This window comes from Engraulis encrasicolus, chromosome 8, assembly GCF_034702125.1.
Source record: "Engraulis encrasicolus isolate BLACKSEA-1 chromosome 8, IST_EnEncr_1.0, whole genome shotgun sequence".
NCBI classification, from domain to species: Eukaryota; Metazoa; Chordata; class Actinopteri; order Clupeiformes; family Engraulidae; genus Engraulis; species Engraulis encrasicolus.
The window spans coordinates 21954253-21981705 of record NC_085864.1 but is presented as its reverse complement, the minus strand read 5'-3'; the positions used below and the strand labels follow the sequence as shown (position 1 = coordinate 21981705).

The following is a 27453-nucleotide window of genomic DNA, read 5'->3' as shown; positions in this document are numbered from 1 at the left end:
TTTGACAAGACGTCGAGACATCCATAAAACACACAAAGAACAGGCATTAGTGGATACGATATGACTGAAAAATATACTGAAGTCAGTATCAATAACATAGACCTATATAAATGAATTGAAATCACACAAGAAGGTTAAAAAAAAGGTGGGTTAAACCAAATAAATAAATCAGTAAGTCAATAGGGCCCAGATGAGATTTAAAAGACGAGAATATATCAAGGGGAAATAAAAACGTGGGCATAAAATGGGTCTTAAGATTATTGAAATCAGTCCTCACAAAGGTTACATGTGAACAAGTCAAGGTAATTGGACAACCCTTCAATATTGGCATTAAAAATGGAGTTTGTGCAGTACGTCGTGCTTAGCTGCTGCTTAAATCCCAAAATAACCCAGCAGTTGTTCAGGTCTACTGTACCAGAAAGCCCTGTTCAATTAAGGCATCTGGATTTGGATCAGCAACCCTCCCAATTTGATGACACCCTAAATCACAGAAGTAAAAAAATGTGTCCCACGGAGTCATTTTTGTGGCCCTTGAGATTTCAAATATGTACTGCATTTTGCACACATACACCATTAACTTGTATAACACTTAAACATTTTGGTATGTCACCGGACAGCGGTCCCAGATCATTTTTGAAACGGCTCACACTCGTAACAAAATATGTGCAGGCACATTTGGAGTATGAGAATCTTTTTTCGTTATTAAAATATGAGTGATAAGTGTCTGTATGCACAATTCTAGGCCGTTTAAAAAAAAAGTAAATTTCTTTGTCCTGCGATTTCGTTGCAGTTTGTATTTTTTGGTCCTCTGTCATTTTGAGTTTGACACCCCTGCCCTATAGGCCTTCATCCATGGCTGCCCCATTTGCATAACTGATATGCTGAAGGCCTCACTGCCTGAGATATCTGGTTCTCTCCATCCAGTGGTTTTCAATCACTGCTGTGGCATGCTCTTGTCAGCCCAGGGAAATGCTGTTACTTTTTGATAATAGTTGGAAATTGGAACTATTACATTGCATTTGGCAGACGCTTTTTAACTAAAGCGACTTAAAGTGGAGGACAAAATCATAGCCAACATCACTAGAAGATGGGAAGTGCACAGGAAATATACAGAACAACAAGTGCAGATGCAAAGTAGGGTTAGTGAGCGTTTTTTTAAAGGACAGTTGACATCACGTTAAGAGTCTGGTCTGGGACTAGAGCAGCGCCAACATTAGTGATAGTGCATCGGGCCCTTCTTAATGCAGTCCCAAACAATGTCAGTCTACCATGCTTGGTTTTACAGATGTGTACAAATCACTTTTTACCACCTCTCATTCGAGGGGCCAATTTAAGTTTTTATGAAGTCATATGGTTGCCACCTTTACAGTAGAGTAGACCCTCACCCCACCATCACTAGGTCCCATGAATTATTTTTTTTCCGCAAATGTCATTTCTAAGATGGCTTTGCAAAACAAAATGATATTTCATGTAAAACTGCATAACTTTAAAATTATCGTGGGCCGGATAAGATGGCCTCACAAGCCATTTCTCACCCATGCGCTAGATTTTGCTCTCCATCTCCATGCACTCTCGTTCTCTCCAGCTACCCACCTATTCTTCACTGTGCTTGACCTCTGCCAGTAGGCCTACAGCAGGGGTCCCCAAACTAAGGCCCGGGGGCCGGATGCGGCCCGCCACGCCCCTTTGACCGGCCCTCCACCTCTCTGCACCTCATCATTTGAACTGCCCCAAAGAAGCAATCCTATCTTGTCTTGATAGTTTCTCATTTCACTGTAATATAAACAGGCCTACCATTATTGTATCACGCATAAACTGTCAATCACCATATTTTTCTAACCTTTCCTTGGTATTTTTACATGGTTATTAGAAATTAAAAGGAATACCTGTGGTATTTCAAATTGAAAAACATGTGAAGTACTCACTTCTTTTGCAAATCACTTGTAATGATGAACTATTTTGTGCTAGAAATTATGGTTATAACAGGCAGTGGCCTAATATAAAGCCCACATGATTGATCCCGGCCACTGATCGCAGTCAGTAACGATAATGTGGCCCCCAGAGAAAAAAGTTTGGGGACCTCTGGCCTACAGCCTCTCCTTAAAGGTGCACTGTGTAAGATGATGGCCAGAGTTTGCAACTACTGTATGTTGCTCATTGAAATGATGCCGCTTCTTGTCAAATTTGATCTTTTCATGAATATTTACTAAGTAACAAACTAATGTTTACTAGTATGACCAAAGTACAGTAAGTTTTGCAGCTAAAATGTCTATGTCCGGAAATTCAAAATGCCTGACCATGGAGAATATTTCCCTTTTCAAGTTTGAAAAGTGCTTTTTTTCCAGTTATAAGGAATAGGCTACTTACAATTTGATGGTGGTGGTAAGTATTTGTGGAAAAAGGTAACATTTGAGAATGTGCAGCATGAATTCTGTAAAGAAGCTACTAAAAATAGGCTATTACATAGTGCACCCTTAATTCTCTCCCCACTCATCTATTCAATTTATCTCTTAGAAATCTGTATTTAACTGCCTAATGCAATTTGACGTTAGATGGTGGTGTGCTGAGACACAGGGGCCAGAAGTACAGGACTATGACAAGCATAATTCTGTCGTTAAAACTAATAAATACAATTCTTGAATCTTTAATTGTTATACCTGTACAGTACATCTGTATTTCAGACATCACCACGACCAGATCGCTGAGGAGAATGGAGCACACAGACAACAACCTCTATGAAGAGGATCTCCTCTCCACAATGAAGTTTTCATTATGTAATTTTTTTCTGCATCCAGCTCTGCTCCAACGTACCAATGGATGTCGAGCCCACATATCCCTTGCATAGGTGCCTGAAAGGGGGATGCTGTGGTGCAGCAGCACTTAACATTGTTTAGAAATAAAGAATGAATGGGAAAAATGCACCACCACTTTAAAACTCATTCAGGCCCTCGTACCCCTTGGCATGTAAAAGCTGTTCCTAACCGCGCAGGTCAGTAGCCAGCCGGCCAAAGGTCATTTATTTTGCTATGCTCCGTTTGTAGGTAATGAATGATGACCAAAGATCCCACTGAACACACCCATGAAAGGTAGGTTTATGCCTTTTTCAGAAGCAAATGGCAGGGGAAGAATATTTTTTTTTATTAGAAAGATATTATTGTTATATAACGTTTTTATAAAGAGTACACTGCCATTACAGTTAATCAAGGTATGTGGGTAAAGCGAGTTGCTCTGTAGACAAAGTTATTCAGGGGGTGGGGGCTAGATGGCAGCAAATCACTATTTTGTGGAGGGTAAAAAAAGCAAAGGAGAAAATTAGAGGAAAACCAGTATGAGCTTTCTGGCTTTCCGTAGAAAATGGCGTATAAAGAATCTGCTATCAAAAATTGAATTGACAGAAGACGTTTTGTTTTTGGCACACTACAATTATTACCTATTTCCTTTAGAACTTTATATTCAATATAAAGGTTTTCTGTCATTTGTGCCTGGGATCGGCATAGACCTTAAAACAACAAAAAGTCTAAAGGGGCTGTCCTAAAACCACCCCTGAATAGCACACTTTTGTAATCAGCTTCTGCTCGAGTTTTCATGTTGCCCCTTATGTGACCGTCAAGAAAGAAACGAGCTTCACTGAGTGCGATGACTTTCTTTATCAGATCAGCGTTTAAACAAAGTAAGTTGGTTAACGGTGCGGAGATTCCCCACCGTATAAGTGTGTTGTAATTTGTCTATCCGCTGTAAAGGGCGGTTAGTCTTGTCTGACAATAACACCAGCGAGAAAGTTTTCCATTCATGTTGATTCGTCCTCTCTGGACGCCCCAATAACTAAGTCAATCAAATATTCCTTGTGTTTTGTTTTTTAACCAGCGTGTTGACTGTTCTGATGACATTTGTCTCCCTTAAGTCATGTATTCGCACTTACTGCAGTAGCTTTTTACATGTGTGCTACCTACGCCCCTGAAGTGGGGCAAATGTCAAGAGCCTTTCACACGGTTGTGCAATGTGCACATTCAATGATACTGTTGTGCTTATTTACTGTCTCTGATTTGCATTTAATCCCTGTAGCCATCTGAAAATAGCAAGTAAAATGTTGCCATGTTCTGGGTATAAAAGTAAGGATGGGGCATGTTCATAAAATAAAACATCACATTATGTTTTAATAGACAACCATAGAGGAATGTCAATGCAGTGATGCAATTCAATTTGTAAGAAATATTTCTTCTATCCAAATGAATGGGTCCACATGGCACAACACACATGAGGAGGGTGACCGTGTCTGTGACAGGAAAAAGGAGGACATATTTCAGGACGGGGGGTTTGGGGTGTCGTCCCCCAAGAAAATTAGCGTGTTTTTTTTTAGATGCAATTTCATGCATTTTAATGCATTTTTGTCCGGCTTAATGCTGTGCCTTACACCGGACAAGGCACTGAAAAGGAGGACTGTCCTCCCTAAAGGAGGACGCCTGGCCACCCTACACATGAGCAGTCAGGCCATAGCCTACATCTTATTCCTGTCAGAGGTGGGCATCTATAAACTGGCTCTGGACAAAGTTAGAACCAATCACACCATAACGTTTGTGCAGTGAACACTTAAATCCCATCGATATACCATTTTGCTGACCCGCATCATCACTTTAAAAAGGTCATTAATTGTTTCAGCCTAACTGGGAAACTCAAACTATTGTCCTGACACAGCACACACTACACATTGCACACAACGAAATTGCATTCATGCCTCACCCGAAAGGGAGCAGTGCGGCGGGACAGTAGGCCTACCATGCTCAGGGTACATCAGTCATGGAGGAGGTTGGGGGAGAGAGAGCTGGTTAATTACTTCCCTCACCAACCTGGCGGTCGGGAGTCGAACCGGCAACCCTTGGGCTACAAGTCTGACACCCTAACTGCTTACCCATGACTGCCCTAATTGTGTCCTTGTGTTCCCCAATACCTTTCATCCAGAGCTAATCAAAGTATTCCACCCTCATCCCCAATGACACACGAGTCCCAGTTGTGCAAAAATGAACCTTAAGTTGCTGTTTTACATAACTAATATTTCTAAGAGTAGTATCTAAGCTTTCCTCTTGCCTGTGCATTTGGAGAGTGGCCAAGGCAATCGTTTGTGAATTTATAGTTAGAGGTCCCATTAGGTTCATTCTTATGAGTACAAGTTCTTGGAGCTACTTTGACTTGAAATTCTTGTCAAGGTGAGAACACAAAACTAATCTACTGTCAATATTATGTATTTTGTTTGGTGTTGTGTGTTGTGCGTTATGCGGAAGCCTTTGTGAGTGTTCAAGACAATTTTCCTTTGGGAACAATAAGACAGTCTTGAATCTTGAATGAGCCAAGTTATTCCCAAGAATCAGTGAGAGGAAAAAAGTTTAAAAAAACCAAAACAAGACCAATATGCAATTAATCAACAATATACGATATACCAATCAAGGTAACTTGGGTTAATTTCAATATCTTACAGTTTTATGGATCTTTTTAGGTTTAACTCTTATTTTAAAATGTTGTTACATAGACCAACGTTTGTGGTTACCGGCGTTAAACTGCCTGAGAGCCATGTCGTCATCTGAGGGTTCCAGCTCGGCTAACTTCTCCACGCTGGTCATCAGTCACCCAGCCAAAGCCGTCACACATGTGGAGCTGCACCGCCCAGAAAAAAGAAACGCCATGAACAGAGCATTCTGGAGGTATTGCACCTTTTCCACTTTTTAACCCATTTTAGCCTGGAGACACATATACGCTGCATTCAGGCTTTTCAGATTTGAGGGTTTTTTATTGAAAATAAATATGTTAGAGCTGAATGAACACATTCTAATGCAAAATGAGGGTCCTAACTTTTAAATTCAACTTATTTCATGTTTGTATGTGCTTCAGAGGCTGAGATATGTAGGATTTAATAGGCAGAGGGAACCCTTTCCCAAAAAGGGCTTAGGCTGAAATGGGTTAAAATAACTTCAATTGCTTCATCCTAGGCTTGCCCAGCTTCCCACAGGGACATCTGTGGTTCACCACTAAATGCAGAGGTCGTATATCTCAGCCTCTAATTCCCAGTTCTGATGAAAGGAGATGGAGGTCCTGTAGTCATCAAGTAAAACTGCAAAATGCATCATCATTAGGTCAGCTTTTATCAAACAAATACAGCAATAAAGGTTCATTTAACCAATTGGTGAACTCGCATGTGGGTCATTTCACGTGAAATCAGACACTTTGGGACCCGACCGACACAGATTTGAATCTTACTTGCTTTGCCTGTTTAGTAGCAAGGTAGCACCCCAGAACTGTATTTGTGTGAATCTGACACCAATATTAAGGGAGAAACAGAGTAGGGAAGATTTACATATGAGGGTAGGACACTATGCATTCAGCCTTGATTATATCAGTCATTGTCAGTCATAAAAAGATGTCCGTGGTGTTATTTGAAAGCTCTTTTCTGACTCTACAAATTACACAAAAAGCATGGAATACAACAACCCTCAGAATATGAATTATCATAAATTGAAAAATTGAAAATTGAATATCAAAAAAACGTATATTTTAAAATGGCCAGTTCCTTGTCTAAACATAGCATGCAATGTCATGAACAACACCTGAAATGCGCTGGTGTTTTGTTCTTTATTCATTTCAGAGATAATGGGACTCAAAAATATGACATCATACAAATCACCTAGTAATAATATGGTAATACCATAGTAATATCACATGACAGCATGTCTATCGGAATATGTGAAGGATGGAGATGGTCCATGAGGATGCAGGAAGTTCAATTTCACCTCTCCAGTGCTCGGCATACATTCCTCAACGCATGCTAGCCACTAGTTGCCATCATATACAGCTACAACATACCCTTTGATGCTTGAACATTTAGAAAATTCCTTTACTGAGCTTATTCTTTCAACCCTGCCTTCTCTGAATGCTGAAAATGGTCTAGCTTCCACTGTGTCCATTGACAATGGGCAGAAGCCGTGTAGTTTTTGAGTACCTGGAATAGGGACTGACTGACCACTCCAGCCCTGTCCCTGACACTACTCTATCACTACTTCATTACAACTCATTTCAACCTTTATGTCCCATTATCTCTGAAATGAATAAAGAACCAAACACCCCATTTTCAGGTGTTGTTTATGACCTTACAGGCTATGTTTAGACAAGAAACCGGCCATTTTAAAATATACGTTTTTTTGATATTCAATTTTTAATTTTTCAATGTATCATAATTCATATTCTGAAGGTTGTTGTATTCCATGCTGTGTGTGTAATTTGTATAGCCAGAAAAGAGCTTTCAAACAACACCTCAGACATCCTTTTGTGACTTACACTGACTGACATAATCAAGGCTGAATGCATAGTGTCCTACCCTCATATGTAAACCTTTGCTAGTCTGTTTCTCCCTTAATATTGGTGTCAGATTTACACAAATGCAGTTCTGGGGTGCTACCTTGCTACTAAACAGGCACAGCAAGTATGATTAAAGTCCGTGTCGGTCGGGTCCCAAAGTGTCTGATTTCACGTGAAATGACCCATGTCTTTGTACTTGGGTAGAAAGTAGGATTATTACATTTTGAAGCTTGGTCTCTGCTGATGATTCCGACAAAATTTAAGTTTAGATTAGCACTGCAGCATAGTTGTTGTTAAATCGTTGTTTGTCGCAATCATTTTTTTTTCTTACTTTGTTTTTCAGTGAAATGGTGGACTGCTTTAAAAACATCGCTAGTGACCCAGAATGTCGAGTTGTGGTTGTCTCAGGGGCTGGAAAAATCTTCACTGCTGGTAATATTTCATTTCTTATTAGTTCTCTGCTTCCTTTACCACTGCACTGGCTGTTAATTCTGGCTTCAGAGATAAGAAATCCAGTATACACGTTGCTAGCTCAAATCACTTACTAAAACAGCTGGTGGGGGAGAAGAACAGCTGTTAAAGAGGCAGACTTTATTACAACTACCCGCTAAGCATGAAGGGGGGATATACATACTTTTTGTCAAAAGCCTTCACTGAAAATTGATTGAAAAAATAAATAAACCAGTCAACCTGCATGCTTTGTAATGATGTCAAATATTCACCCGGTCTTATTAAATTGATCCAGTTGTTTCATGTAAAAGGTCCATGGAGAGACTTCGAGAGCAAAAGTTTTGAGCAAATTTTTATTACCCTTACCTCGTGTTTGACATCTCACAATCTTTTCTCTACTAACTACCGGTACTCGATTGCATGGGCTTGTCTTGTAGCTGTAAGATTTTGCTTTTGACTTGCTGAACTGAGCTTGCCATGTCTTGTCTTGCCTTGTAGGTATTGACCTGATGGACATGGCCAGCGATGTCCTTCAGCCGGAGGGGGACGACATTGCTAGGACCTCGTGGAACATGCGACGCATCATCAGCAAATATCAGCAGACCTTCTCAGTGATTGAAGAGGTGTTTTGAATCACTTTGTCCATTTTGCTGGTAGTTCTTTCAAAGGGGAATAAGTGCAACAGTTCAGTTAATTTGAACTTTTTGTCTGTTCCTCTGCATTTGCAGTGTCCAAAGCCAGTTGTAGTTGCAGTGCATGGAGCCTGTGTCGGAGGAGGTAAGAGAACGTTAGGAAATTCTTAAAAATGCACTAAACATAGTTTGCTGTTTAAGTTATCTGTGTATATGTATGTCCTTTAAAACAATATTGGTGTTTGTTGCAAACTTTTATTATATGTTATATTACACAAAATGTTTTCTCAGACAATGTGGGTGCATGTTTGTTTTTCACTAAGGTGTGGATCTTATTACGGCCTGTGACATTCGCCTCTGTACACAGGATGCTTGGTTTCAAGTAAAGGCAAGGCAACTCATCTCATTTATTTGTACAATCTTTTTTTTTATTTTTGTACAATATTTTCTGTTATTCATATTATTATTGTTATAGCTGGTGTTGAGATATTGCATTTTATTTCATTCTGCCTAGTTCTTTGATCCAGGTTTTAATTTATGTCACCAGAACTGTACAAAAATAGAAGTTAAAACTTGTCAGACATGTAGTTGGTCCTCTTCACATTTTTGGACATTTTTTCCAGAACGATTGTGCTGTGTTCCCATCGTCAGAATTCAAATGTATGGGTAAATTTGCGGGAAAATTTCAGAAGTTACTTTCTATTTTTCAGATTCAGACTGTTGGTAACACCCTGCCCAAATTGTGGTATTGCTTGATGCTTAGAATTCTAAACCATATTTACTTTTGCCCACAGGAAGTGGATATCGGTTTGGCAGCCGATGTGGGTACACTACAGAGACTACCTAAAGTCATAGGTAGCCGCAGGTGAGCAGATGTAGCCTTTGGTTCAAGAAGAAAACAGAAAAAAATATTATGTTGGTTGCTTTGGGTTGAAATAAATCATCCTTTTGCAAGCTAACTTATGTTTCGATAGACCTTCAGTTCATTTTATACTGTAGTTTATGCTCCCCGTTATATCCTGTTCTGTTTTCCTTTAGCTTAGTAAATGAGCTGGCTCTGACTGCACGCAAGATGTACTCCGATGAGGCAAAAACCTGTGGACTTGTCAGGTTAGTTTTGTGTTTGGTAAAATGTATCCCTGAAAGGAAAATATAGGTCCGCAACACCGTTTATGCTCCCAAACAAAATTTAAAGGGACAGTTTGGTCAATTTCAACATGCAGTTGTATTGCTCACGCTACCCTTGACTTGTCAGTACCTGGTGATGGCACATTTTTCGGCTCAGCCCTTTCCGAGATATGAGCAATTCTAATGGGGGCAGCGTTTGTTTACATTTTTAAAAAATGAAACATAGGCCAACTCCAAATATTTTCCCAAAAGGTACTGCGGTTTGCTAGTTGTCTGCTGATGTTTTATAACCTTTTGGATGTTTTTGGGAATAAATAAAAATGTTTTTTTGAAATGTAAACAAAGAGCTGCCCCCATTACAATGACCAGGATCTCGGAAACGGCTGAAGAAGAAGAAAAAAAAATCTCAGGCACTGACAAGTCCAGGGTAGTGTGAGCATTACAACTGCATGTTGAAATTGACCAAACTGTCCCTTTAATGTCACAATGCCAATCAAACAGTGTTGCGGACCTATGCATTCCTTTCAGTGATGTTTTGTTTGGTTCGGCACCTGTGCTACTTATGTGTGCGCATTCTCTGACTTTTTGCAACCAAAATGTATACCAGATTGTAAAATGGGACACGAATGAAACACAAAAATATCCCTGTGCTGGCACACTTAAAGCTAATTCTTCTGTCGCTCTATATGTATCCAGTGTGATTAACACATGCATTTAATGTACTTTTAAGCCAGGCTCAAACTACACGACTAGCGATTGTGTGTCCGATTTTGGCGTCGGGGTGCACAGCACACTAGAAGAGAATCGCAACTGTCAATCTTGTCGCTGCTCGCAGCCACCAAGACAATGCCCGACGTTCTATTTCCAGTCGCAAATATCAAACACTGTTTGATTTCTACAATTTGCGATCGGCGACTCTTTGAGCTGCCAAAGTTCTATCTTAGAACGTCGCTCACGACGAGGAAATCTTTCCCGACAATCGCTCGCGATGGTCCTGGGGGGTAACGTTCCAGCGATTGTCTAAGGGGGCTTTTCAGCCGAGAATCGGCGCGATAGTCGTGTAGTTTGAGCCAGGCTTTAGTGTGTCAATGCATCTCATCAGACAAATAAAAGAAGTGTGTGTACGTATGTGTGCGTGTCTGTGTGCATGTGTGTACATGCGTGCGCATGTTTTTCACATTGACAAAATACCTGCAGAATTCCTCAAGCAGGGCTTACCTCTGTACAAGAGAACTCCTCCAATAGATAAAAAAAGATATCAGCAGAAAAGATCATCCACATCAATGGGAAGATAACCAGTATTATGATCTTTAAGAACAAGGACCATCTGTGGATCTGTAAAGTGGTGCTGCTGTAGTGCAATCTTTGATGCATTTTGCAATGCAATGCAATTCAATTCAATTCAATGCCAAATACAAAAAATGTCAACTTTCCGAAATGTAATTTTGTCAAGTCAATTTGTTGCTGTTTTGACTGCCATATGTAGCCCTACTATAATGTAATGTAATCTTTGATTAACCCTTATGCACTGCATCTGCAAATGAAGGGTTTTGTTGCAAAATTACTTTAGCGCCATTTTTTGACTTTTGCATTTTAGTTTTGGAATCTATGTGTGAATTCTTCCCATTCAAATATTTTGAGAGCATACAATACAAAAGTGTACATTTCTAAAAAAGTTTGTGAAGGGAAATCACAGCAGCACCACTTTACAGATGAGCTTATACGTCATTTTGCAATGAAGCTCTTCAAATGTGGTATGTTTTGATGCTGGTGTCTTTTGTTGTGTTGTAGCCGGGTGTTGCCTGATAAGGAGTCCATGATGACGGCGGCCATGGAGCTGGCGGAGGAGATCGCGGGCCGCAGTCCTGTAGCGGTGCAGGGCACCAAAATGAACCTCATCTACTCAAGAGACCACAGTGTTGCAGAGGGACTCAACTACATGGTAAGTGGCATCCTTTAGCTTTATTAGTTTATTTTTTAAGATATTTTTGGGCTTCTTGCGGGGGCCTTTATTGGATAGGACATTGTGAGAGGGTGATTGAGAGATGGGTAAGTATTGGGAAATGACCTGGGGAAAGTGTCTTTGGCTTTACAATATTGTAAAGAATACATGTGAAGACAACAAGACTAAGTAAGTAGACATCACTCTGATACAGATAGTTAACATCCTCACTGCAAGACAATCTATAAAATTTTTCCACTTTGGAAGATTCGAGACAAATCTTGTACTCGATTTCACGATTCACGGTTTAATATTGCCCACCCCTAATTTAACTCAAAAGTGTCTATGAATAGCATGTATCTTTTATCAATCATTCATTTTTATTTTCATGACTTGTAGGCTACATGGAATATGGGCATGCTGCAAACGCAGGACGTGATGAAGTCAGCTCAGGCTGCCATGGAGAAGAAGAGCCCCAAGGAAGTGGTCTTCTCAAAGCTGTGAGGTGGCGGCCATGGGCCTGTTACTACCAAGCAGCGTCAGGAGTAAACCAGGTGTAGTTAAATCATCTAACAGAAGAGCCTGAAGTCCTCATTTTTACCTTGTAACCTCTTTTACCCCTTAACTTAACCTGGTTTACTCCTGGACCAGCTTTTTAGTATACCCCCTTGGAGGGCCCGGAAGGAACAGCACTAACCTTCCAGAGCAAAATATTAAGTTCAGCTTGTGCATTTAACTTACTGAACAGTAATACTACACCACCTGCCTATCCTAAATGTCTTTGGTTTATTTAGGCTTGTCTGGATTGAATGTGTTTTTTTTGTTCAATTCATGGCCTTACTGTAATTACATCTTGCATTGATAGCATTGTGGTTTTTTAATCACCCAGTTACCTCTGATGGAATGTGGCCTTTTTCAGTGTCACACACGTGATGTCCATACTATGTTTAATGTCCTGTTGCAGCTGATCTGCTTACCTTAATTAAAAAAAGAGAGAGAGAGAGAGATTGGTCCTTCTTGTCTTGTTTCATTTTTCATTTCCCTGAACTGTTTTCAGTCCAGTGATCAACCACTCATGTCTATGGCATTGGTCATGTTGTCAGTTGGTTGCACTTGAAAAAGGACGAAGGTCCGAAACGTCGTGCAAATAAATCACTGGGAGCATTAACAGTGTTGCGAACTTCTATCATTTATTTCAGATTTACTTTGAGAACATCAACTTTTTTGTGTCAAATCTACTAGTGTATGAAAAGTTTACATTTTCAAGCTGTAATGAAAACAAGAGAAATTGATGGCGGTCCTAAATTTTCATGAAGAAGAGGAAATGTGTCAATCAGTGGCATAAATTCTGGAAATAAACTACTAAATTACACATACTAGGATGGTTTTGAAACCTCCGGTATCAAAACAAAACACACACACACACACACACACACACACACACACACACACACACACACACACACACACACACAAACTTTTGCCTGTGCCTAGACCAAACCCATGCCAAAATTTGCCTGTCAGTTTCAAATTTTGTTGGCGTTTTAGCTTTTTCATTAACAACAAAATGTCCAAGAAATCATTTAAAATATTTCGTAGGATTTTTTGTGTAGTGCATGTGGCCCTCACAATTATAGCGTTACACAACACGTACACAGCAGCACAACCGTGGAATTGAACCCGGGTCGCCGGCGTATCAAGCCAGTGCCCTACCGTTAGAGCCACGGCAGGACCGCCATGTAGTAGTTTTGCTAATGTAATAGAAGACAACTTCTCTCTTTGTCATTGGATTTACATATCTCAGCTGTATATTGCATTTATTATGTTATTGAGGTAGTTCTGTAGGGAATAAGAATAAGGTCAAGTGACAGACAATAGTGACTGTTACACTGATATACCCATCACCAACCGTGTGTGTGTGTGTGTGTGTGTGTGTGTGTGTGTGTGTGTGTGTGTGTGTGTGTGTGTGTGTGTGTGTGTGTGTGTGTGTGTGTGTGTGTGTGTGTGTGTGTGTGTGTGTGTGTGTGTGTGTGTGTGTGTGTGTTGGGGGGTGGAAGTGAGATCAGCTTTGAGCTGAATGTACAGTTGAGGACGATATGATTAGCCCCCCTCCTGAAATTAGACATATCTCTTGATTTCTCATTAAGAATGACCATTATTAACCGTTCCTGTTATTCTGGAAACAAATACACCATGGAGATAGTATCCAATAAGTTAAATTTGGACTTTTCCATTTTCACAATGAGTTTAAACAAAAAAGTGTAAAAATGGCAAGGACAAAATTATTAGCCCCCTTATCATTAATAGTCAATACAGTGCCATTTATGAACAAAAATTGACACCAGGCACTTTGATTAGTTGTTAACTATGTTGGCACATGTCCTACCAGGGATTTTGGCCCATTTTTTTCATTGCAAATAGTTAAGCTGGTCCAAATTGCATGGATGTTGAGGATGGACATTCATTTTCAACACTCTTCAAATACTATCTGAAAGATTGAGGTCTGAACCACTCCATGACCATGGTTTTAGTATCCTTGAAGAACATTTGAACTATTTTGGATGCAAGTTTTGGGTTATTATCTTATTGAAAGATCCAGTGAAGATCTTAGCTCCCGCTATGAGCATATTTTTGCAAGGTCACTTTCCACATTCTATCATAATTTTCAGTTTTTATGGTGCCGTACACCCAAACAAGGTTTCCTGTGGCTGAGGCTGCCACAGAATGATGCATCCACCACCATGTTTAATTGTGGAAACCATCTTATAACGATCCAAGGCCTATCCCTTTCTTCACCTGACAGAAGCAGAATTCATGCATCAAAGCAGGTGCAATTGAATATCATCAGATGAAAGCAGAGACGTTCAAAACTCATTTTTGACTTTCAAATGTTCACAGGCAAAGCTCAATAACACTCTGATATGCACTGCCTTTAGTAAAGGGGTTCTTCTGTGATGATGCCCCCAAAGCCCAATATGATGACAAGCCCTAACAACTGTCTTTCTTGGGGGGGGAAAAAACCTCCAGGTGAGGCCAGGTCAATAACAATCATCTAGGCAGGTGTCCAATGCTTCTTTGGTCTAATGAGGCTAAGCAGTTTCCACAGTTACACATAGTGGAAGTACATCAAGTTTAGTCTGTTATTCAACCTCAGACACAGGGAGTCTGGGTCTGAATCTGGATTGCTGGGTCTTCCAACAACATTGTAACCCAAAGCATACATTTAGATTAGTTCAGAGGTTCTTCAAGGACACTAAAACCATGATATTGGAATCACCCGCTCATAGTCCAATCCTCAATCACACTGAGAGTATGTGGTTAATGTCTATGCTCAGCATCCATGCGATTTGGACCAGCTAGAACACTTTGCAGTGAAGAAATGGGCCAAAATCCCTAGTGGGTCATGTGCCAACCTAGGTAGCAACTTATCAGAGCCCGTTGTCAGTTTTGGTTCATAAATGGCGCCATATTGACTATTAATGATCAGGGGGCTAATAATTTTGTCCTTGCCATTTTTGCCCTTTTTTGTTTAAACTCATCGTAACAATAGAAAAATCCAAATTCAACTCATTGAACATTATCTCCATCAGTGTATTTGTTTCCAGAATAACAGAAACGGTTAATAATGGTCATTCTTACTGAGAAATCCAGAGAAATGTCAAATTTCAGGAGGGGGGCTAATAATATCGTCCTCAACTGTATGTAGGAGTGAGCTATATAGGTTAATATATGTGTAATGGTGTGTGTAATGTCTTGTGTGTAATGTCTTCTTACTTACACCTACTTTACACTTTCATTTCCTCTCGGTATTAATACATAATACACACACACACACACACACATACACACACTTTTGCCTGTGCCTAGACCAACCCCATCCCAAAACTTGCCTGTCAGTTTCAAATTTTTTTGGCGTTTTTAGCTTTTTCATTAACAACAAAATGTCCAAGAAATCATTAGAAATATTTCAGAGGATTTTTTGTGTAGTGCATGTGGACCTTACAATTATAGTGTTACACAACACGTACACAGCAGCACAAAAACACAACAACAACAACAACATACACATACAAACTTCTTTTTTTAATTGATTAAAAAAATTAAAATAAACAACAAACACACCAAAACAAAGACGGCAAACAAGGAACAAAACACACACCAAAAAAAGAAGAAAAAACAAACAAACAAAAAAACAAAGTGCCCACAAACATCAACAACAACCCACATACAAACGTCTATCAGTAGGAGAATGTATCGCTGTTTTCAAGTTAGCTACCCCCATATCATTTACTGTGTTTGGTATGTTTGTTTGGCTGCTATCTAACCTTCTACCACTGACTGACTGACTGCTCTTATTTAGGGAGAAAAATTCCCTCCTTACAGTACTTCCCGGGAGTGACTCAGGAGACTACAGACACGCTGTCTACCAGCCGCACTCTCTGAGCAGTTTGCTCTTCTCAGCCACATTTTAGTGAATCATTTGCAGGCAAAATAACATTTAAACCGCTCTCAGATGTGATCCTTATACAAACAAACAACAGACAAAGTTATGTCAGACCAAGAATGAATGAATGAATCAACATGTTTCACCTCTCTCTCTCTCTCTCTCTCTCTCTCTCTCTCTCTCTCTCTCTCTCTCTCTCTCTCTCTCTCTCTGTCTCTCTCTCTCTTTCTCTCTTTCTCTCTCTCTCTCTCTCTCTCTCTCTCTCTCTCTCTCTCTGTCTCTCTCGCTCACACACACACACACACACACACACACACACACACACACACACACACACACACACACACACACACACACACACACACACACAGAGTAGCGTATTTGCTCGTAGGCCATTACAGTACTGTATGTCGTTCTCCTTCATCTTTCTTTATGTTTCTTTGTTTTTCTCTATGTCTCTCTCTCTTTGTCTGTCAGATACAAACACTATGGTAGACTTTAGAAAAGTGTTTTGTATTTGCTCATGGGTCATTACAACCAATTATGCCAGGCCATGACTGCTCTATCCCTTTGTCTGCCTTTCTCTGACTCTCTGTCTTCGTCTCTTTCTGTCTCTCGCTCTGTCTCTCTCAGACAGAAAAAGACAGACAGAGAGAGAGAGACTGTCTGTCACACACAGAAACAATGTGGTAGACGCTATCAAAGTGTCGTGTATTTGCTCACGGGTCATCACAACCATTAGGTCTGGGGCATCCTCTAACTGCTGCTGTGTGAGTTGCTGTTATTCAAATACCTGTGTAAATATATACCTTACTTGTAATGGCACGGCACTAACTGTCAAACCACAGCTTTCATGGCGCCCAGGGTCACACACAAGGAATTTTATTTATTTATTATTTATTTATTTATTTATTACCGGAATGACATACTTTATCACTCATGTCTTACCTGTGCTTGATTTCTTCTGCAGAATGTTCTAGTGGTGAAAAGGGTCAAACTTGTGTTCAGATGGAGGGAGATTTCTAACCGGTTTACAAACGTTGAAAAGTTGAGAAACAACTCACGAAAGAGATAAATAAAAACATACATTTTAAACTAATGCTACACACTTTTGTGTTTTGTTCTCCTGTCCTTACATTGTGGGCAGAATGAGACAAAACCTGATTCAAATCTGTGTGTGGTAAATCCACAGTAGGTCTACCCTCTGACAACTAGCTGACAGTGCAACAGCACAGGATGCTCACAGCTCCGTGCTTGTTCGACTTGGCACCAGATCTGTTACGAACTGCATGCCAGCCACAGTCAGCCATATACAGAACCTGGAACAAGTTCCTCAAAAACAGCAGAGAGACTCATCCTCATCATCATGTGTTGCTATTTGTGTCTGGAAAGATGTTGTTTCGATGCTTCCTGTCTGATATCAGGAATTACGTATGTGTCAGCAGATCAGAAAGTCATCAGACGGCTGGCATTCAGACATACGATAACTAGCATGGACTCAAAACTAGCACCACTGAAAGTGTGCGTTCCAATATGCAACCTTGCGTCCTCCACTTGTGCTTGTGGCCTCGTACCAGGAAGTATGTCATGATGACATCACTGACAACAGCATTATATTTCAATATCTTGCCAAAGCTCAATTGTTAAGTCGTTTTCTCATTTGCAAACTGGGTGGTGACTGAAGAATAGTCCCCCAAAAATTGTTTTAGCTAGGCTGACATCGGGGAAACTTTAATGTTTTCTCCACGGAGGTGGGGCCAGAAGACAGGGCGAGGCCACAAGTCCAAGTGGAGGACGCAAGGTAGCATATTGGAATGCACACAAAAAGTCTTCCACATCCAACAGGCTGGGTGGGTGAGTCTTGCGCTTGCGCTCACTCCCACCCCCCAACACACACACACACACACACAAACACATCTGTGGTTGGTGATGAGTATATCAGTGTAACAGTCACTATTGTCTGTCACTTGACGTTATTCCCTACAGAACTACCTCTTGGATTTTATTCTAAACTTGACTTCCAAAAACATAATAAATGAAATATACAGCTGAAATATGTAAATCCAATGACATAGAGAGAAGTTGTCTTCTATTAGCAACATGCCCTCAGGTGCTATATTTATTGACCTCTCTAAGGCATTTGGCTTAGTTGACCATTACCTTTTATTAGATAAGTTACATGCTATTGGCCTGTCCCGTACAGCTGTACTATTTTTCAATTCATTTCTTCATAACAGAACTCAAAGCATCTTCTTTCAGGGTAGGGAATCTAAATTTAAATTAATTGATAAGGGCGTTCCTCAAGGTTCATCGTTGGGCCCTCTGTTGTTTTCTATTTTCATCAATGATTTGCCACAAATGTGCTCTGATAGTCAAATTCACTTATATGCTAACGATACTGTATTGTACTATTCCTCTGCTAATATTTCTCATATTCAACATACTCTCCAATCTGACTTCAACAAAGTGCAACAGTGGTTTCTCTCAAATAAGCTTCTCCTGAACAAGGAAAAATCATATAGCATGCTGTTTTGTACTCGAACCAGCTCTCTGCCATCTACTAACTGGTCAGTTACTCTTCTTGATGGAACACTACTAGAAAGAGTGGAGGAGTTTAAATACCTGGGTGTCTGGCTAGACTCTCAGCTCTCCTTTAGACATCATATTAACGCAATTTCCAAGAAAATAACAGGTTGTTTAAAATCTCTTTATCATTCAGTTGACTGCTTTTCACTGGAGGTCCGTAAAAGAATTGTAACTCAGTTAATTTTTCCAATTCTTGACTATGCAGATGTTGTATATGGTAATACTCCTGCAACTCATCTTCATTCTCTCAATGTACTGTACAACAGTCTTTGTAGATTTGTACTTAGATGTCTGTATAGGACACATCACTGTACAATGTATGAAGCCTTGAACTGGCCTGCACCCAAGAATAGAAGAAAGCTCCACTGGTCAATTCTCATTTTTAAATGCATACACTCACAGTCCCCTCCTTACCTGAAAGAGCTACTAACCCCCCTAAGCTCTGACTATAGCCTACGTAACATTGTTCTTAGTGACACCCAGAATTAGAAAGGAAATCGGTCGCCGAGCATTTAAATTCAAAGCTCCATCAGTTTGGAATAGCCTTCCCTCTTCATTTAGGTCCATCACTTCCCTTTATATTTTTAGATCATCTTTAATCACTTACTTTGAAACATCCTGCTCTTGTTTCTGAAAGGCCTCAGTTGCTGGGTCGGGTTTTTGTTTGTTTGTTTCTGGATATGGTCTGTTTTGTTTTTGTGTTTTTTTGGGTTTTCTGTTGTCTTGTTTTGCCCTCTTCCTTCTCTTTCTTTTTCATTTTCTTTTCATTCATATGATTTCTTTAACAACTAATGGCATCTTGTAAACCATACTATTGTAGCATGTTGGGTGGTGGGGTAGTTTGGAGAGCAACGCCAGTGAGTGAATGAGTGAGTGTGTGTGTCTATGTCTACTGTTTTGTTTTGTTTTTTGTTTTTGTACTGTACTGTCAGTAGGACCCCCTCGAAAATGAGATGGCACATCTCAAGGGGCCATCCTTGTAACAAATAAATAAAATAAAAATAAAATAAAACATTACATTAGCAAAACTACTACATGGCGGTCCTGCCGTGGCTCTAACGGTAGGGCACTGGCTTGATACGCCGGCGACCCGGGTTCAACTCCACCCCGGGTCATTTGCCCATCCTTACCCATCTCTCTTTCCCGAATCATTTCCTTTCTCTCTCGCACTATACTATCCTAAATAAAGTAATAAAAGACCAAACAAACAAACAAACAAACAAACAAAACCCTACTACATGGCTCCCTTAGCCCAGTAATGCACGCTGTACCATCTGAGGCACGCTGTAATAGTCATTGAAAGGTTAATTACTCTACTAACGCAGGGCCTTTAGTAAAGCACTACGACTCAGTCATTGCCTTTCTGGTAACAACAAATTTGTAACGCTGTCTTTTAACAGGTTAACCTTACCTGACATTTCCTGTCTCTTCCCGTCCCTTGACCTAATTACCTAACACACTTCTGGGATTTTTTTGGGAAGGCATGATACGCCTGGAAGTCAGCAGCTGTACCCCTCCCCCCACCCCCTAAACCATACACATACACATACACACATCCCACCCCCATGCTTTCAAAGCAATTTTTGTGAAGCGATTTCAGATGTTTCAACTCGTTGACTCGCACATCAAAGTTATTTCTTCCAGGAACAAAAACAAAAGATCTGTGACAGCATTGCGGAGTCAGGGGTCCTTTCGAGGCATTTAGTTTCTTTCTTTAGGACCACAGAAAGCCCAGGCCTCAAGCTAAGCAGATTTTAGCCATCCTACAGTAGGATCACGGTGGAAGTGGTTAGGGACTTTTTCTCATGATTCACCAACTTCCCCCCCACACACACACACACTCCCCCCAGCCCCCCTAGAGACACACACACTCTGATTGGTGGAAGCATGATATAAGGCAGACCGCTGTCCCTGCACTGTCTCACAAACACACACATCCACAGACAGTCAGTATGGAGCTCACCTGCGTCCTCCTCCTGGTCCTCCTTGGAGTAGCTACTCTCTCCTCTGGAATGCCTCTCTCCAGCCCAGAAACAGACACCCGCCTATTAGCTGAGGTAAGTAGGGGATCATTTTTTTCGCACTCCGCTGGTTAGTCTAGATTCAGATGGTAACAATTTTTTTTATTTTTTAAATGAAGGTAGAATATGACATTTTAGTCCTTTGTTTTGAAAATGTATCATGTCCATTCCAATGTTTGATCTTTTCATGAATATTATATTTACAAAGTAGTAAACACACTTTTGCTGATCTGTCAAAAGTGCAGTATGTTTTGTCTATGATGTGAACCTCAAAATGGTGACGGTGTACACGGAGAACCTATACATGTATGAATAGCAGGGGTGTCGTTCAGGGGGTTCAAGTGTGACTGGGTCACCAGGGCTCCATGTATATAGGGGACCACCACACCCAGTCCGATTTATGAAGATACAGTAGATGGCTGAGGGGGTTCATTGGAGCTGATTGTACATAGGGCCCAAAATTTGCTGCTACGCCCCTGATGAAAAGTTTGCATTTCTGAGTCATAATGGATAGGCCTACTATGCTATAAAAAAACCCTAATTATTCATGATGGCCGAAAATGGTTTGTTGCAAAATGCTTGTTGTCAGAAAGTTGTAAGAATCACAATTTTGTATTATTGCTTATTATTGCCTCTTTCTCTTCAGAGGTACCTTCGCCGGTTTTACAACTTGCCAAACGGGCTCCAGGGATTGCCCCAGGCCAGGGGCAGCTTTGAGACCAAGGTCAGGGAGATGCAGGCTTTCTTTGGGCTCAGCGTCACAGGCAGCCTGGACAGCAACACCTTGGAGGTCATGAAGCAGGCCAGGTGTGGAGTTCCTGACGTCGGCGAATACAACGTCTTTCCCAGAAACCTCAAGTGGGGAAAGAAGGAACTGACATACAGGTAAGTCACGAAGCTGAGCTGTTCTAAATGGCATGTGTGGACAGGGAGGTTGACATGGAGGGACAAAGGGGCCAGTTGTCCCGGGCCCAGGGATAGAGAGAGGGCCCAAAATTGGGTACGCATTTCATTGTATGTATTGAGTGTGGACCCTCTCACATGGATTTGTCCAGGGCTCAGCCAAAGCTGTGTGTGTATACTACATACCAGGAGTGTCGAAATTGAGGGAAAATTGGGACTGAGTCACTAGGGCCTGAGGGCCTCACAGACCCCAATTACCTCAGTAATGTCGTCCTGCTCTGTGAGTCTGATCAGGTAACTGAAACTGAAACTGTATGTTTGCCATGAATGTACACTACATACAGTACTGTAAAGTTTTCAGTAACACTTTATTTTAGGGATACATCTATTAGTACTAATACATACAATGTTCCTGTATAAGTAACTTGTAAGGCATGTACAAAGCAAAATCAAGCATTTGTTAGGCATGTATTCACAAATGTCTTGTTCATGCACATTAAGGGATTTATTACCAATTTAACCTTAGTAAGGACCTAGTAGGCCTTAGCGTTTGCTTAGTACATGCCTTACAAGGTACTTATGCAGACATTAACATTGTATGTATTCGTGCTAATAGATGTATCCCTAAAATAAAGTGTTACCAAGTTTTCTAGCCACTAGTGACACTTAGTGAGCCAGGTGTGTCATGAAAAATTATAGAAAGACCGTACGTTAATATATGCAACAGTTTCGTGTTCTAAATTACACTCATACAGTAAACGTCATCATAACCAGCAAAAGTGTGCAATTATTTTGTGTTATGAAACTGAAGCACACATACAAAATCTATGACTCATCATTTTTTTTATTTGGTTTTAAAGCACTTTTTCTATATTGCTATAGGGCTATGGGCACCGAGTGCTGTATCTTCAGCAATGGTTAAATAGTGATTTTTTTCCTCCTCTTTTTTGTTTATTTACAGAATAGTCAACTACACTCCTGATTTGGACAAATCAACAGTGGACAAGATGCTCAGTAAAGCCTTGAAAATATGGAGCGGCGTGACTCCTCTTACTTTCCAGAAGATTAACGAAGGCACTGCAGACATCATGGTCCAGTTTGGCCGTGGAGGTCAGTTATCTCCCTTCCTTTACTTACACACACACCCTTCACACATGAACTATATTCACCCACATTCATTTTGACATTTATTGCAGGGGAAAACCTTCAAACAAACACAAGACTAGGGATATGTTTTGGAGTGGTATAGCTCCAAAGGCCCTGGACTTAGTAAAGGCCTATGCCGATAAGATTCTGGATTTAACCCCTTCTTCCTTTGTTCTCCTGGTGCCTATACTATGAGACTGGTTCAGTAGTAAACCAATAGTAAGCCAGGCTCTTCTATTACACGAGTTTCCGCTTAACTTAACCTGGTTTACTCCTGAACCAGCTTCTCTCAGTATACCCCATCCAGTGATGGCAGTGTTGTGTGACATGGTTGTCTAATTTGTACCAAATTCCCCTGTTCCTCAGAGCACGGAGACTTCAATCCTTTTGATGGCGCCAACGGCCTCTTGGCCCACGCGTATCCTCCTGGCCCAGGTATCGGAGGAGACACGCACTTTGACGAAGATGAACTGTGGACGAAAGACTCACATGGTAAGCACAAATAGACTCAAGTAGAGTAAATAAAGTCAAGTAGAGTACATTAAGTCCACACTGCTTGTCTTCTGTGGTGAATTTAATAACCATTTTGTATTTACTCTGTAAGAAAAGTCTGCAACACTGCTTGTCTTCTGTGGTGAATTTAATTATTAAATTCACCACAGAAGACAAGCCAAGCAGTGTTGCAGACTTTATTTACTCTACTTGGATTTTTGCTTTGGTTGTCCTGCACCTGACCCACTGGGTGGGATGTGCACACATCTACTCCTTTGAACAAGCACAGATAAACTGCCATACACACAGCAGTGCTGCATCAAACGTGCATCTGTTCAATGAATGCCTGTTGTGTTTTTTTGTTTTTTTGTTTTGGTTTTTTTTGTATGATTTATTTGTTTTTGTTTTGTTGTTTGAAGTTTTGGTTGTCTTTTGTTTTTACAGATTTTTCTAAGTGATCTACAATAAAATGTCATTGTCATTTCCCAGAGTACAATCTGTTCCGGGTGGCTGTACACGAGTTCGGACATGCCCTGGGCCTGGCCCACTCCACTGACCCCGGGGCCTTAATGTATCCCATCTACTCCTACACAGAGGGCTACCCTCTCTCTGAAGATGATGTGCAGGGAATACAGTTTCTCTACGGTGAGGGGGGGTTCAGTTTCTCTATTCTCTCTGTTCATTAGGGATCTCAATCCATGTCATTTCACACATCTTGAATTCATGTTCTTGTGCCTTTTGAACTTCACTTATTGAAGTTTTATCATCCTGCGTCGGTTGAGGAGATGAGGCCCTTCAAACTTTTTCAGTTGGCCATCGAAGTATATACATGTACATGAAAACTGAAATCGAATAGAGTAGATTTTTGGGCACCGAGTGAATTAACATGGAATTACCCTAGTAATGTTACATTTATTGGAGATTATTTTAAACTTTTGTCTTCACCATTTCACTACTCACACACATCCTTGAAATCAACTGTAGGAAAGAATCCTGATTCGGGCAAAGTAAAACCGAAGCCAGTGGCCCCAAACAAGTGTGATCCAGAGCTGAGTTTTGATGCTGTGACCGAGCTCAGGGGGGAAACCATCGTCTTCAAAGGAAGGTGCGTCGCATCATATCTTGTTCAATTAAAATGTTAATAAGACCAGGGCTTATTCCTTAGATGTTCTCAGTGTAAACCTAAAGGAAGTTATGTTATAGAGATGTGCATATACTGTATTTAAGAATCTATCCACAAAACTCAATAACTCAATTACCATACAGAGGAAAATGTAGATGTAGGTGTAATAAAATGCAAACAAATGTACTGGAAAAATCAAGGAGGACCCTTGTAATGTGCATGTACTGTATATGTGTACTTTCTTTTATCTAGGCAAATATATCAGTACCGTAAAGCGTAACTTTTTTCCTCGCCTTTCCTCAGATTTTACTGGCGCCTACATCCAAATATGCCTGAACCTGAGCTGACTCTGATCAAGTCTACATGGCCAGTCCTCCCCAACAAAGTAGACGCCGCATATGAAAACCCACACAAGGACAGAGTCTTCATATTCAGTGGTAAGCTCAGGTCATTTTCCACCAATAATGGGCAGGGCCACCTGGATTTGTTACTTTACAACCCAGTGTCAACTATTCCACTGCATGGTTTTGCCTATCCAATTTAACCACATTATCATTTGAACAAGTTGATAGTTGAACATTCAACTTGACAATCGCCTAGTTGTATTGGACAGGTTAAAGTAGGTCATATTTTAGAATATAGAACTGGATTGTAACACATGAATCCAGATTCCTCATCACTGTTCCCCACAAATGATCTATAAAGTATAGTGTAATAGATGTCATGTGATAAAAATTGCAATAATATTCTATTCTGTTCTACTGTATTCTATTCTATACTCATGCAAGGCACATTATGAAATGGAAAAAAGTAAAATTGGGTACATTCAAATAATTATACTGACAATAACTGCACAGCACCAATCAGGTTTTAAAGCATATTTAACTTTACAGCTTACAAAATTCGGAAACACTTTACTTGACGCCGGTGTCGTAAGCAAGTCATTGCAGTGTCATAAGACAACCTTGGGTAATCTTTGCCATAACCGAATGTCTCTTAAGGCCATCAGTCATAAAATGTTTATGACATGGACATAATGTTTATGACACATGCATAGCTGTGCCATGACACTATTATGACACTATAATGACATGCTTATGACACCACACCGGTGTCAAGTAAAGTCTTACCAAAATTCTTTTTCTTCTTTTTTCATGTTTTGCTTTGTGTCTTTCATCAGCCATACACAGGCCTACTTTAACTTCCTTCATAGATATTGAACACTAGATGTGACATTGCCCACCCTTGTGTATTGGAACGAATGGCTCAGTCAGATCCTTTTATCTGGACACAACCGTGCCATCAAGGCGATATGCACATTCTCCTGTAGGTGGCAGTAAAACAACATCAGTGAAAAGCATAGGATACCGGACCAAGACAGCGGTGTCTGAGACTGGCCGTGCCAAAAGGCTGAATGCTCCATCTAGTGGTCTATGTATATCTATGAACTCTGTTGGTCTTGAAAAATAGAGGCCCAGGCCCTGCCGTGGCCAAACGGTGGGGCACTCGCCTGCCATGCGGCTGACCCGGGTTTGATTCCCGGCCCGGGTCCTTTGCCGAACCCTCCCCATCTCTCTCCCAATTCGCTTCCTGTCCACCTCTCACACTGTCCTATCAAATTAAGTTGTAAAAGACCAAAAGAAAAGAAAAGAAAACCAGAGGCCTGCTGAGCTTAACCCAGCCAGCGTCTTCACCATCCATCTATCCAGACTTCATGACTGACCTTTGAAATCCAACAGGTATTCGTATGTGGGCCCTGAATGGCTACGACTTGATTGAAGGCTACCCGAGATACATCCACAGACTAGGCCTGCCCAAGACCATCAGGAAGATAGACGCTGCAGTTTACATCCCAGACACGGGCAAGACCCTGCTCTTCACTGAGGAAGAGTACTGGAGGTAACCACTTCCTTTTTCCCAGCTTGCATTTCTGCTTCATATTTTTGCTTTTCTGAGCTGTAATGAATAAAGCATGTTGATAACACTTTCTGTGAAGGGGTCTACATAAGGGTGTCATGTATCCTGCATAAGACTGACATGATACAGATCAGGAACATTAATGACACATTATTGATGCTTATGACTGCTGTCTTATGTGTTATTTTTTCAACATGTTTCCTCTACTACTGGCTTACTTAAATATCTTGTTTGCAGCTATGATGAGGAGGCAGGCAAGATGGACAGCGGATTCCCAAGATCTATCGAAGATGACTTTCCCGGAATCGGAGACGAAGTGGATGCTGTCGCGTATCATTATGGTAAGAAAATCACACACACTCACAATTTACACATTTGGGGTGAATTTCTCAAAACCAAAGTTGCTAACTACATTAACTACTTTGCTGTTTTCAATGCATTTTCCCATTGGCAACTACCGAAGTTGCTAACAGGCTAACAACTTCTCTTTTGAGAAACTCACCCCTGGTTTGTCACAGCCAAACTCTCAACCTAGCTAAACTAAACTAAAAGATGAAAAGTTTAGTCTGGAATTGCACAGATCAGATAGCTGAGAGCTGTGGGTGATGCCAAACCATTGCCTCTGCAGTCTGCACTGCCTTGGCCAACACTATTACAAATAAAACGACCACTTTTTGTTAGCTCTAGCCATTCCGCTGCCCCAGAGATTCAAACAGAGGGGACTTGTGTTCTGATTGTTGGGCTGAGGTTGAGGTTGGGGCCTGTTGTGGTGATCTTACCCAAAGCTAGACCAACTCGCCATGCATGAATGTTTTGGCACGCTACGCAGGTTCACCCTTGTTTGACACCCTTGTTGTCTGACATCAAAATATACATTCCGTTGAGTGACCCAAGTTTAATTTGGCAGAAGTCAGGGTTCTACCACTGTGTATGAGATTTTTTGGAAAATATGGTGTAATAGGCCTAGTTATTACAGTAAAGAAAACACTCCATACTCCATGCAAGGATAGAACAACAAAGGCATTACATTTGCTGACTGTTTGCCAATTTAAGATTATCACGAGGGACTGTCAAACTTAATGTTTCAATGATTTCAATTGATAGATGGTTAGCAGTGGAGCTTGCACTGCTTAAATAACACTCATTTTAATGGTTTCTCCCCAACAGGATATCTGTATTTCTTCCATGACAGTCTACAGTTTGAGTACAGCTACACGTCACGGAAAGTCATCCGGATCTTGAGACCAAACGCTCTCCTCAACGCAGTGTGCTAGCCGCACAATAAGAAAGGACACGATGTAGCCCACTTAGGGCGACACTACTCTACC

At 40.7% G+C, this 27453-nt stretch overlaps 2 protein-coding genes across 2 annotated transcripts in view; both read left to right on the top strand.

Annotated features, from left to right (window-relative positions):
* The first annotated feature begins 3347 nt into the window (after positions 1 to 3347).
* ech1 (enoyl CoA hydratase 1, peroxisomal) lies at positions 3348 to 12661 on the top strand. Its single transcript, XM_063204358.1, has 10 exons — positions 3348 to 3670; positions 5522 to 5693; positions 7685 to 7773; positions 8290 to 8414; positions 8520 to 8568; positions 8747 to 8811; positions 9218 to 9288; positions 9462 to 9533; positions 11343 to 11493; positions 11893 to 12661. Exons 1-10 carry the CDS (start codon positions 3637 to 3639, stop codon positions 11995 to 11997), a joined length of 933 nt encoding a protein of 310 aa, XP_063060428.1. The 5' UTR covers positions 3348 to 3636; the 3' UTR covers positions 11998 to 12661.
* A 7808-nt stretch (positions 12662 to 20469) lies between these two features.
* The window catches only part of mmp13b (matrix metallopeptidase 13b), a 7163-nt gene continuing 179 nt past the window's right edge, over positions 20470 to 27453 (top strand). The window contains exons 1-10 of the mRNA XM_063204357.1: positions 20470 to 20580; positions 21191 to 21429; positions 22409 to 22557; positions 22960 to 23085; positions 23575 to 23730; positions 24070 to 24190; positions 24512 to 24645; positions 25948 to 26107; positions 26363 to 26466; positions 27293 to 27453. The exon at positions 27293 to 27453 is cut by the window's right edge and continues 179 nt beyond it. Of these exons, the coding sequence (XP_063060427.1) occupies positions 20476 to 20580; positions 21191 to 21429; positions 22409 to 22557; positions 22960 to 23085; positions 23575 to 23730; positions 24070 to 24190; positions 24512 to 24645; positions 25948 to 26107; positions 26363 to 26466; positions 27293 to 27399 (1401 nt within the window). The 5' untranslated portion in view covers positions 20470 to 20475 and the 3' untranslated portion in view covers positions 27400 to 27453. The remainder of the gene's footprint in view (positions 20581 to 21190; positions 21430 to 22408; positions 22558 to 22959; positions 23086 to 23574; positions 23731 to 24069; positions 24191 to 24511; positions 24646 to 25947; positions 26108 to 26362; positions 26467 to 27292) is intronic.

What these genes read in the sequence shown, in the direction of transcription:
- ech1 (XM_063204358.1), top strand. Translation starts at nt 3,637, where the DNA reads ATGACTTTCTTTATCAGATCAGCGTTTAAACAAA. An exon ending in AAAACCTGTGGACTTGTCAG is followed by an intron (nt 9,534 to 11,342) that starts GTTAGTTTTGTG and finishes GTTGTGTTGTAG; the next exon opens with CCGGGTGTTGCCTGATAAGG. An exon ending in CAGAGGGACTCAACTACATG is followed by an intron (nt 11,494 to 11,892) that starts GTAAGTGGCATC and finishes CATGACTTGTAG; the next exon opens with GCTACATGGAATATGGGCAT.